At 43.0% G+C, this 13,407-nt stretch overlaps 1 protein-coding gene and 1 pseudogene across 1 annotated transcript; both read left to right on the forward strand.

Moving 5' to 3' along the window:
• Window positions 1–102: 102 nt before the first annotated feature.
• LOC115683556 (uncharacterized) lies at window positions 103–663 on the forward strand. Its single transcript, XM_030608095.1, has one exon. The coding sequence runs from the start codon at window positions 103–105 to the stop codon at window positions 661–663; it is 561 nt and encodes a 186-aa protein (XP_030463955.1).
• Window positions 664–1,664: 1,001 nt separating this feature from the next.
• Window positions 1,665–9,050, forward strand: LOC115683526 (uncharacterized; annotated as a pseudogene).
• Window positions 9,051–13,407: the final 4,357 nt, after the last annotated feature.

The following is a 13,407-nucleotide window of genomic DNA, read 5'->3' on the forward strand; positions in this document are numbered from 1 at the left end:
ATACCTCCATCAGAAAGCACGCGATCGCGTGGCGCGACAGACGCTGTCTTCCTCGCCCCCACAGGAACGTAAGCGAAGGAGGAGGGCCGAGAAGAGACGAAGATGGAGCTCCCCCAGGACCTCAAGCGCGCTGGTTTCCTTGCCGCCGCTCTTGCTCCGCCTCTCGTCACCGCCACTCTTGCTCCGCCTCTTGTCGCCACCGTTGCTCCACCTCTCCTCGCCGCCGCTCTTGCTCCGCCTCTCGTCGCCGCGCTCGCCGCTGCTCTTGCTCCGCCTCTCGTCGCCGGGCTCGCCGCTGCTCTTGCTCCGCCTCTCGTCGCCGTGCTCGCCGCCATTGTTGCTCTGCCTCTGGTCGCCGCCGTTGCTCCGCCTCTGGTTGCCGCGCTGGACACCGCTCTTGCTCTGCCTCTGGTCGTCGCGCTCGCCGTCGCTGTTGCTCTACCTCTGGTCACCGCCGCGCTCGCCGCCGCTCTTGCTCTACCTCTCGTCGCCGCGCTCGCCGTCGTTGTTGCTCTGCCTCTGGTCACCGCCGTTGCTCCGCCTCTCATTGTCACCATTGCTCCGTCGCCGTTGCTCTACCTCTCATCGCCGCGCTCGTCGCCTTGTCCACTCTCTGTCTCACTCCAGGTGCGCCGCTTTCCTCATTCCTTGACTCTATCTTAGCGTCGTTGCCTTTGTGCTCTCTATGTGTGGAATGGCGCGGTCTTGTCGAACGTGTTTGAGTGTCATGTGGAATTTGTTGGACGGTGGATGGCTGTGTTATGGTGCTATACGTTAGATTATGTTAGTTGGCTTGTGACCGTGGAAGTGTGCCGGAGACATGCTTCGGCTTCGTGTTTTCTTTTTTATGAACTCAAAAGCTGAGATTCGTTTTGTTAGGCTGTTAGAGAATGAGCTGGTTATGTTCTGCATTGATGTTATTGTTGTAAGAGAATGAGCTGTTAGAGAATGAGCAATTTGCTTAGCTTTGCATGATTACATTCATTGCAAGGCTAATTTGCGCTTCAAGAACAGAGAATTGCGGCTATTCATTCGATAGTTGAGTATAGGATCAATTCACTGTTATGTGTCGTTCATTGTGCATTGTTGAATTTGAATTTGTTGTGCTGTGTTTGAATTTGATAGGTGGTGATGGTTGTGTATCTCTTTTGCGATTATGGATAGAATAAGTGATGTACTTAGATTGGCGAACTTGGAATGGGCTGAAATTTGGTCGGCTGAGTGGAAACAGACCGCTGATTAATACCCACTGCTTTGCTGTGATCGACGTCGTTTTTTTGCGTTTCGGAGTCCTTTAGATGGTTTTCAGGCTTTTTTTCGATTTAGGGTTTTGTTTTAAGTTTCGTTTTAAGTTTCGATTTAGGGTTCAACTATGTTTAATTGTCTGCAATGAAAGATGTCTTATTTCAAATTTGTAGTAATACTATCATGTTATTATGTCACACGATAAAGAATTTAAGTTCTTAAGCTTTTCATAACTATGGTGGATTTGCTTGGAGACGAAAAAAGAAAAGAACAGAACAACCATGCATCTACAAATAGAAGAACATTCACCAATTATATACTTCAAACGAGGTCTAAACCTACTTGGACAAGTTGGTTTGCTTGATTACAATAGAAAAAAAAAACCTATTGGACAAGTTAGTTTGCTTGATTACAACAGAAAAAATCCTACTAGACATTAGCTACAAAGTTGAATTGGTAGGGGGATGTTCTCTTTTAATTTGACTAGCGCGATATATACTTGCTTGATCTGATAGGAGGATGTTCTCTTTCAATTTCTTTGTGTCTTTTGGTTTATTAACAGTCATTACATATTATTGTGATTTTGATATCAAAGCTTCTGCACTTGAATTGGTACATTATCTGATGTGGCTCATTTGATGCTCAACCAGTTAAGGTTAAATGGCATCCAACAAAGAGGTTCTTATGGCAAAGTGGACCGAGTCTTTGATCAATATGCTTGTAAGTTTGTTGGTAGACGAGGTAAAAAAAGGAAATCGCACCACCTGTACTTTCAACAAAGCAGGGTGGAATAACATACATGTTGAATTCAATAAACAAGCAGGACTCCAATTTAGTATAATTTCGTTGAAGAACAGCGTAAACAAACTGAAAAGACAGTATGGTAGTTTTAAGAAGCTTATTTCACAAATTGGATTTGGATGGGATAATGTAAACAAAAAGGTTACTGTAGATGATGCAAGTGTATGAGAGTCTCACATCAAGGTATTACTTTATTTGGGTCAGTTTGTTTTTATTAAGGATATAAGCTTCAATTATGTTGCTGACGTATATCATTATTGTGAAAATTGTAGGATAATAGCGAATGGGCTAAATTCAAGAATGATGGATTTCCTTTGTATCCCCAGCTGTGTATTGTGTTTGGTGATACATATGCTACTGGGGAGTATGCAGTAGGAAATGTAGAAGACTTGTTAATGTCGGAGGGAGAAGACAATGGTGGTGGTGGTGGTGGTGGGGTAGGTGATTCAGAGGAATTTAATGAACACTATGTTAATGAGGGAGTCTTTACACCTGAAATGACTGCCACCCCAGTTTGTGATAAGCACAAGTTGGATAGGACTCCAAATTCCAAGAAAAGGAGAAAGAACAACACATATGATGTTAGTGCCACATGCAAAGCCATTCAAGAAATGATCAAATTAAGGACGGGTCAATCAACAAGTGGCTCCGTCACCTCACATGCCCCACCACCTGTAGACCCCTACTCCATAAGAGTTGTGGTTGCCGTCCTAAATGGCATGCCTAACTTGGAGCAGGATCTTTACAATAAAGCTGTGAACTAGACATGCCTTAATGCCACTTGGAGAGAAGCTTTCATTATATCTCTATCTGAAAGGAGGCGTGGACTTCTTGAATCTCTTGAAGTAGTTGTTGAGAAATATGCTATTGGTTTATATTTGGCTTTCATCATTGTATGACTTATTGACTTATGTACTTGAGACTTTGATTTTTTTATGATGCAACTACAATGACATTGTGGCTATTGTTTGGTTTTTTCTTATGATGCAACTATGATGACATTGTGGCTATTGTAGCTACTGTTGATTGTTATTGGAGTCCTTATTTGATGTGTTTATGTTTTTATTTTGTGTGATGGCATAGGTAATATGAGGGGGGTGAAAGTAGCAATTATAATGATGAAGTAGCATCGGTCGAATCAGTTGAACAAGACTTTGATGATTTTGATTTGATATACTGATATCCTGGTTGTCCACTATTGATGGTCCATTCCATCGACGAATCTACTGCTCAATATCAAACCATGGTCACGACATAAAGACTTGTGACAAGACTACCAAGATTCCCCCCTTGGCAACGTCTCCACCTACAAAGCCGGTGGCTCGGCCCAGAAGGATATCCTAATCCGGTATGCATACCCCCAAGCCCCTCAATGGGCTCACAGCGATATTGAGCATCAAACAATCATCATCCAATATTAGAAATCTAATCCAGAATACATTTCACAAAACAAACAAATAACTTTCTCGCAACACGGCTCATCCGCCGGAAATACATTTCGTAGAGCATTTCTTGAATTATTTCCGAACTCATTTCATAAACTAGTTCGTAACGCGATACACATATGTATCCTTTCACAATACATTTCCAAAAACGATTCCCAAATCATTCTCAAAATTCTTCATAAATCGATATGTATAACCTTTAACAAAAGAATTCTTTTCATAAAGAATTTCCTCAATTTATTTCACGATAATCGATATATAAGCCATTTCAAATAATCAACAGGGTAGTAAATGCCCGATTCGAGCTTTTATGCAATAACAATGCTATTTAACTCATAACATATCCGATTCATATCGCTTTCGAAATATGAGTTTATAAACTCAAAGAAGAGATAGCACCACTCACCTGAAATCCCCAAAAATCACAATACGGCTCTCACTCGAACCGAAGATCTCGTAATCCTATCAATTAAACGAGAATCGACGTCAACACTAAGTAAAACACCATTTCACTAACGACTAGACTAAACTAAGCTTAGACGCTAACCAAAACGATTCAAACACGCCCACAAATTGCTCCTCCAAAGCGATTATTCAAATCATCCGCAACGCGAAACTTGAATGCGAAACTTGATCGCGCCATAACTTTTTCCACCGAACCCCGTTTCAAGTGGGCTTATAGTCAATAGAAAGCCCATTCATAGCCCTACAATAACCCCAACTTGGCCATCCCAAAATTGAGCCGTAAACTGACGAAAATCGGCCTAAAAGCCGCTGGTCACGCACTGTTCACCTTGTGCGGCCAACTTCAAAAATTTGTAACCGGCAAACCGTGAGTCCAAATTTGGTTCCGTAACATCCCATAGCCCCGCAATACCCCAAACTACCAATTCTATATATATATGCAGCTCAACGAATCAAAAATCGGACTTCGCTGCTCAAATAACACATAATTTCGAAATTGAGACCTAACTCGGAAAAATATTCCGATTGAACGAACGAGGGGTGCGAATACTTACCGGACGTTGCTAATCAAAGTCGAATCGACTTGGCGAAACTCCATCGGCGCAAAACCCTCTTCTCTTCTCTTTTTCTTTTTCTTCTTCCTCTTTCCTTTCCTCTCTTTTCTTCTCTTTTCCTCTTTCCTTTCCTCTCTTTTCCTTTCCTCTCTTTTCTTTCCAAATCGTCCGCAACGCGAAACTTGAATGCGAAACTTGATCGCGCCATAACTTTTTCCACCGAACCCCGTTTCAAGCGGGCTTATAGTCAATAGATAGCCCATTCATAGCACTACAATAACCCCAACTTGGCCATCCCAAAATTGAGCCGTAAACTGATGAAAATCTGCCTAAAAGCCGCTGGTCGCGCACTGTTCACCTTGTGCGGCCAACTTCAAAAATTCGTAACCGGCAATCCATGAGTCCAAATCTAGTTCCGTAACATCCCACAGCCCCGCAACACCTCAAACTACCAATTCTATATATATACGCAACTCAACGCATCAAAAATCGAACTTCGCTGCTCAAATAACACATAATTCCGAAATTGAGCCCTAACTCGGAAAAATATTCCGATTGAACGAACGAGGGGTGCGAATACTTACCGGACGTTGCTAATCGAAGTTGAATCGGCATGGCGAAACTCCCTCGGCGCAAAACCCTCTTCTCTTTTCTCTTTTTCTTCTTCCTCTTTCCTTTCCTCTCTTTTCTTCTCTTTTCCTCTCCTTTCTTCTCTTTCTGTTCTGCTCTCAGCGAGAGCTCTCGGTTCCTTTTATTTCAGCCGAGAGTCTACTGTAACTTATGTTGACCTGTTGACTTTTGACCCTTTTTTTTTTAAAAATATTACAGAGAGATAAGAGAGATGGAGCTGGCTACTCCATGATCGATCGATCGGCGGCGGCGGCTTCCTCCGGCGGCGAAGGAAGGCGAGGAGGAAGGCGAGGGAGCCTGACTCACTGACTGCTCGAGCCAGCGAGTGAGCTCGAGGGAGGAGGAGGAGGAGGGGCATCGTCTCGGATGAATTTTACGCACCCGACTTGCTTTATTTTGCCAATTTTTCTTTTTAACTTCAAGTTTCCTTTAATTTAATTTTTAATTTTTGAAAATAATCCACGTCGGCCGACGGCACATGACCCGTCGCGCCGCATAAGCACTGCTCTGCACTTGCTTTACTCCCATCTCATCATCATCATCATCATCTTCTTCCTTCCTTATAATATTTTGACTTCTTGACTTGACGAGAGAGGGGGGAGGGGAACGGCCATCTAGTCGTCGCCACGTCAGCATTTGCACAAAATAAAAAGGTCCAGAAAACGACAGAACACCACCCCCACCCCTTCTCTTTTTTGGAGCCGAGTCACTCCATTTGTTTAGGATCGAAGGAAAAAAGTTTCGGTAATCCTCCCCCACTTCCACCTCCACCTCCACGTCCACGTCCACGTGCGGGTCCCGCCTAGCAGTAGTAAAGAAGTAGCTAGAGAAGAAGGAGAAGGAGAAGGGCCTCTATATATATATAAATGGAGCTCGAAGATGTACGTTATGTACACACTCCCCTCTCTTAGCCGCGCTCTCTCCCCCACTCATCTGCCTCCCTCCCACCCAAGATGATCCGTGCTCTTAGCAAATTGACCCCCGCTCTCCTCTCGATCTCTTTAAGGGGAAGGCGACTCTATGGAGATAGGATCGGACTCCACGTCAAAGAGCATCCTCAGATGTCAAAAAGCGACCGACCGCCTCTTGACTTCCTTCACCCCGTACCTTGAGTTCCTCCGGATCTCTTTCTTCCCATCCCATCAGCCACCCTTGTAACGTTTTCCTGATGTGGGTTACATTAATTGATATTGTTATTACCCGCTTACGGGTCTGGTCTAATAAAGTTGGATATAAGGTTTCTTAATTAGTCGGATATAGGCTCGGCTTGTGTGGGCCGAGTTCGGCCCGGCCCGTTATGAGAGGGCCTGGCTGGAAACTCTATAAATAGAGTTGCAGGTCCCTCCTCTGCACCTAACTCTCCAAAACTCTCTCAAACGCTCTCAAACTCACCTAAGGCTTCCGTGAGTTGGCTGAGACGGTCTCGTAGCGCCGGGACTTCGGGGGTGACAGGAGAGAAGACCTACGGCACCGGTTCATCGTCATTTCCGCATCCAGGCCGATGGAATCTAAATCAGGTAAACAAATTCTATCCATCCTTTTACCGTACCGTTAATATCTCGCTATGGTGATCCTAGGGCGCTCGGCCGAGCTATACGGGCCGGCTAACATGTGGTATTAGAACCGCCATAGTCGAGAAATGGGCTGGTACTGTTCGTATGTGTTTTTATTTTTTTTTTCATCCGTTGAATGTTAGAATAAATCACATAGATGGATAGATCGTCGCGAGACGAGTAAAATGAGTGGTCGCCGGCCACCAGGGGCCACTGGAAACGGCCACATGCGCCGGGGAGTCGGAGAGCCCCGGCGGCACATGCGCGGGTGTTCCCAGGCGCGTGCAACGCACGCGCTAGGGTTTCCGCGAGCCGAGTCGATCCGGCTGACTCGACCCGACCCGACTCCGGGCCCGTCCCAGGGTCCGACCCGACTCCGGACCCGAACCAGGGCCTGACCCGTTGACCCGACCCGTTGACCCGACCCGGACCCGACCCCGTTGACCGAACCGGTCAACAGGTTGGACCGGTTGGCGGTCAGACCGGTTGGCGGTCAAACTGGTCGAACCGATCGGCGGTCAGACCGGCCTTTGGCCGGCTTAAGCGCCGGCGCGTGAAGCCCACGTGCCGCACCTTCAGGAGGCGCGTAAGGGCACATCCGGCCTCCGATTGGAGCGTGCAAGGTACCGGCGTGCTCGTATAAAGATTCTCTACACCGTGGTATATTTATTTTACATGTTTGATACTTTTAAGGATGTGAAAATACATACAGAATCCTATATATGCGTATTTTTAGGGTATATTTTCGTATTTTCCTGTATTTCTCTATGATTTAAGAGATACAGATTAAATCTTACATGTATATGATGATATAAGGACGTGTAGATCATGTTTCATTGATAGTATGTATAAGGTTCAACATATATCAATGTATAAAGCAATGTAATTAGCATGGTATGTAATTTTAGAGACATTGCCCATGTCTTCCAGTCTAGAATTACATCTATATAGTATATGTGAGACATAAAGTTTATATTTTTTATATGAGAGAGTTTCAATGATTCAATTTGGTAGTGATCGCCAGAGTGACACACTTGATTGAATTTGAGAAATATCAGTCTCGTATTGTTAAGATGTCTCCTGTTCTAATGTGTTATTATACTCCCAAAGGAGGTGATTATGTATTGGTTCATGTAGGGATGCATATATAGCATGCGTGAGGAATGACTGATCCTAGTGGTTCATACACCCAAAGGTGATGAATTCATAAAAGATTGAAATATATTCTCATGGCCGTTGTAATGTAGATGGTATACAATTGCATATCATGTATTCTGCCCAAAGGTGATTATATGATTATGTGTGTAACTCTCAGGAAAGTACTCACATGATGCTGATTATAGACATTGCTTGTTTTTTAACAGTCACCTTCTCCCTGAAAGGCAACTCCATAAGTATCGAGGTTCTTACTGGTTCAAACTTTAAGAAATGGAAAGAGGATTTTCTGTTTGGTGTGGAGCTAGCAGATATTCATATTGCTCTTACAGAGGATAAACAAGCAGATGTCACTGCTAAAAGTACGGACATAGAAAAGGCACTGAGTACTGCCTGGGAAAAGAGCAATAGGATTTGCTTGTTACTGATGAAGCGATCCATTAAGGACCACTTGAAGAGTAGTTTGCCAGCTGACTGTACTGCTAAAGAAATGATGGAAACCTTGCAAGCAAGGAACCGTGACTCGTCTAATGCTGAGGCTGGGACATACATGCAGTTACTCAATAATATGAGGTATGATGGTTCAAGTGGGGTTAGGGATTACGTCCTCAGGATGGTAGACCTCCAGATGAAACTAAAGGTTCATGAGATTATCCTTTCTGATGCTTACATTGTGCACCAAGCCCTGAACACCCTTCCTACTGAGTTTGGAATTATAAAGACGAGTTTGGAATTATAAAGACCAACTATAATTCCCAAGATGAAAAGTGGTCGGTCAATGACCCGATAGTTAGGGTAATGGCAGAGGAAGAGAAACTGAAGAAAGATAAAGGGAATCTTGCTTTCTATGCCGCTAGTTCCAGTAGCAGGAAGAGTAGTAAGTTCAAGAATCGTACTCAGAAAGGAACTCCTGAAACCACCGGTCATTTGGACCATCTGGGTCCTGAGAAAACACTCTTGAAGAAGAATGGTGTTCATTGCTACTTTTGTAGGAGGAATGGTCACATGAAGAAAGACTGCAATAGATATAAAAATTGGTTGTCCAAGCGTGAGCAGTCAGGTATTAATTCTTTGGCACTTATTTGTGAATCTAACCTATTAGAAGCTCTATCCAATTCTTGGTGGCTAGATAGCGGTGCAACTAATCATGTTGTGTATACCATACAGGGATTCACAAACAGAAGGAAGCTAAATCAGGATGAATTAAAGCTCACTGTAGGAAACAACAAGAGAGTCGACGTCGAGTTCGTGGGAGATATCATATTAATTTTGGATTCTGATTTTAATATGATGTTAAGAAACACCTTTTATGTGCCTTCCTTCAGACAAAACTTAGTTTCCGTATCAAGTTTAGATGTTTGTGGCTACTCTTTTGAAATAAAGAACAATATGGTTTCTATGTTCTTTGATTCAAATAAGGTTAGGTGCTGCAATATATCAAATGGATTGTACAGATTGTGTTTATCTCCCAATGATATATACGTCACTTATACAGCTGAAATGGTTGTTTCCAAAAGACCTCTACCTAAGGAACAGTCTTATGCATTGTGGCATAAACGACTTGGTCACATTTCTAAGGAAAGAGTGGAAAGGCTGATAAAGACAAACATCCTGCCTACTCTTGAAAGTGACCTAGATACTTGCGTAGACTGTTGTAGGGGTAAGATGACCAAGATAAAGAAGAAAACCGCAATCCGTAGTTCTGACCTGTTGGAAGTCATTCACACTGACATCAATGGACCCTATACGGCAACATTGTGTAGAAATTTCTATTTCATCACATTTACAGACGACTATTCCCGATATGATTATCTTTCTTGATTAAGGAGAAGTTTGAGTCTCTTGACAAGTTCAAGATTTTTCGGACTGAAGTCGAGAAACAACTGGGAAAAGTCATAAAGGTTGTCAAGTCTGATCGAGGTGGTGAGTATTATGGCAGGCATGGCGATGCTGGACAGCTGAAAGGGCCATTTGCCAAATACTTGGAAGATTCTGGAATAGTGGCTCAATTTACCATGCCCGGGAGTCCTGAACAAAACGGTGTGGCTGAAAGGCGGAATCACACCCTTATGAACATGATGAGGAGTATGATTAGCATGACAAACTTACCTGATTTTCTATGGGGTGAAGCCTTGAGAACAACTCTCTACATTTTAAATCGTGTTCCTACCAAGGCTATTCCAAAGACTCCTTTTGAATTATGAACTGGACGTAAACCTAGCTTAAATCATCTTAAAGTTTGGGGGTGTCCTGCAGAAGTAAAGTTATACAATCCAACATTGAGCAAGTTAGAATCTAGGACCACTCGGTGTTACATTGTATCGTACTCAGATCATTCGAAGGGATATCGGTTTTACAGTCCCCATGGAGGCACGAGAATTGTCGAATCACAGATAGCGAAATTTCTGGAATTTGATGTAGCCGAAAAGGATAGTTGCTCACAGACCATTGAGGATAATAATATGGTAGGTACTACAGTGTCGATTTCTCTACATGTACAAGCGTCCTACACCACAGATTGAGGCTATCGAGGTTCAGGATCTTGCCGTTCAGGTAGCTCCTGATGAAGTACTTCAAACCCCTCAGGTGCAGGATGAGGAAGTAGTAGCTCCACTCAGGAGATCTATCAGGCAGAGACGATTGGCAATACCACCGAATTATATGGTCTATCTGGGAGAGCATGACTACGATATAGGCTGCGTGGTTGATCCAATAACTCATTCAGATGCAATTTCTTGTCCTCAATCAGATATGTGGGTGGATGCAATGAAAGACGAGATTCAGTCTATGAAATATAATGGTGTTTGGGAGCTTGTTGAATTGCCTAAAGGTTACAAGCCCATTGGTTGCAAATGGATATACAAGACTAAAAGAGACTCCAAAGGAAAGATTTAGAAATTCAAAGCCAGACTGGTAGCCAAGGGTTTCACTCAAAGAGAAGGAGTAGACTATGAGGCGACTTTTTCACCAATATCTTCTAAGGATTCTTTCAGAGTGATCATGGCATTGGTAGCTCATTTTGATATGGAATTACATCAGATGGATGCTAAGACTGCTTTTCTAAATGGAGACCTTGATGAGGAAGTCTATATGGTGCAACTCGAAGGTTTTGCAGCTGATGATTCAGGTGAGCTTGTGTGTAGATTGAAGAAATCTATTTATGGCCTTAATCAAGCTTCTAGACAATGGTATTTGAAGTTTCATAGCGTTCTCACTTCATTAGGTTTTGTTGAGAATAAGTTGGATCAGTGTATATACAGTAAGGTCAGTGGGAGAAAATTTATTTTTCTCATACTTTATGTAAATGACATCTTGCTTGCGAGTAGTGATATTGGATTACTACATGAGACAAAGCGAATGTTGTGGAAGGATTTTGACATGAAGGACCTTGATAAGGCGTCTTTTGTCCTAGGCATTGAGATCCATAGGGATCGTTCTCGCCGAGTATTGGGTTTGTCTCAGAGAACATATGTTAATCGTATTCTAAAAAGATTCAGTATGCAGGACTGCAAGCCAGGAATTGCTCCTATCATAAAGGGTGATAAGCTGAGTCTGTCACAGTGTTCTCATACGGATGTTGAGAAAACACAAATGAAGAATGTATCTTATGCTAGTGCACTTGGAAGTATCATGTATGCTCAAGTTTGCACTAGGCCAGACATTGCTTTTGCAACAGGACTTCTAGGCAGATATTAGTCAAATCCAGGACACGATCACTGGATTGTTGCCAAGAAGGTGATGAGGTACCTGAAGAGGACAAAAGACTATATGCTGATCTACAGACATGTTCAGAACCTACAGCTGGTAGGGTATTCGGATTCAGACTTTGCTGGCTGTCAGGATAAAAGGAAGTCGACAACGGGTTACATCTTTAAGTTAGTAGGAGGTGCAGCATCATGGAAAAGTGAGAAACAGAAATCAATGACATCCTCTACCATGCAAGCGGAGTTTGTAGTATGCTTTTCGGCCGCTACTCAGGCAATTTGGCTCCGGAACCTCATTAGGGAGTTGACCGTATTTGATTTTGTGGATCGACCCATACAGTTGTATTGTGACAATAACTCTGCAGTGTTGTTTGTTAACAACAACAGAGGTCTCAAGGGGTCTAAGAATATGGAGGTCAAGTACTTGACCATAAAGGAAAAAGTCAAGGATGATAACATTACAGTAGAGCACATTTCCATAGATGATATGATAGCAGATCCACTAACTAAAGGCCTTCGCCCTGTATTTTTGAACGACATGTCGTTAGCATGAGCTTAGGAGTATCATGAAATACTATTATTTAGTGGGAGTTGCTTTTATTTATGCTCTAATAAAGTTTACATCTGTGTTCTGTTACTCTTTGTAACATTTTGGATGTGTATCTACTTATTTGCATTCAATAAGGTGTTTCTAAATGCATTGTTGTCATGTTAAATACACATATAAGATGAAAATCTTAAGGTACCGTGTAAATCGTGAGTAAAGGCTATGGACATTCAATTATTAGCCTTAAGGATATGTCTTATTACACATAAAGTAATGTTAACAATAAGGATAAGACATATGTAGGTTTATTGGAACCATAAAGATATTCTCTAGTGACACATCAGGTTTTTGTGACACTTAAGGAAAGAGAATGAGGACTGACAAAGAGGATAACACATGAGGTATCACTCTTTATGAGGTGTCATCCGTTTGCCACACAAACATATCGAATCCATATCAGTAAAGTCTAAGGACTTGTAACCATGGAAGGCTCTACGTGATTACATGCAGTTACCCCATGATTCGGTGTTTAAAACTTTATGGGATCGGATTGACTATTAAGAATTATCCATAGACCAAATAAAGGTGCACATAAGGTACGATTTCAATTAATATAGCCCAAGTGGGAGAATGTAACGTTTTCCTGATGTGGGTTACATTAATTGATATTGTTATTATCCATTTACAGGTCTGGTATAATAAGGTTGGATATAAGACTTCTTAATTAGTCGGATATGGGCCCGGCTTGTGTGGGCCGAGTTCGGCCTGGCCCGTTGTGAGAGGGTCTGGCTGGAAACTCTATAAATAGAGCTGCATGTCCCTCCTTTGCACCTAACTCTCCAAAACTCTCTCAAAAGCTCTCAAACTCACCTAAGGCTTCCATGAGTTGGCTGAGGCAGTCTCATAGCACCGGGACTTCGGGGGTGACAGGGGAGAAGACCTACGGCACCGGTTCATCGTCATTTCCGCATCCAGGCCGATGGAATCCAAATCAGGCGTACAAATTCTATCCATCCTTTTACCGTACCGTTAATATCTCGCTATGGTGATCCTAGGGCGCTCGGCCGAGCCATACGGGCCGGCTAACAACCCTCTCCTCAAGGAAGAAGCCCCCGATTGCTGCTCTCCAATTCCATCTCTTATGTGCTTGAGCTCTTCTCTGAACCCACCCTCTCAACATATACTCTTCTTCTTCTTCTTCTTTTTCTTCTTCTTCTTCTTCTATCCCCATCGAGAGTTTGTTGAACACGAATGTGACCCCTCCATCTGCCTCGATATCCTTCAAGTTAAGGAATAAAGCCCCTAGTC

The sequence above is a fragment of the Syzygium oleosum genome, unplaced genomic scaffold (assembly GCF_021117445.2).
Source record: "Syzygium oleosum isolate NSW1041296 unplaced genomic scaffold, Sole_v2.1 Sole_v2.01, whole genome shotgun sequence".
Taxonomy (NCBI): Eukaryota; Viridiplantae; Streptophyta; class Magnoliopsida; order Myrtales; family Myrtaceae; genus Syzygium; species Syzygium oleosum.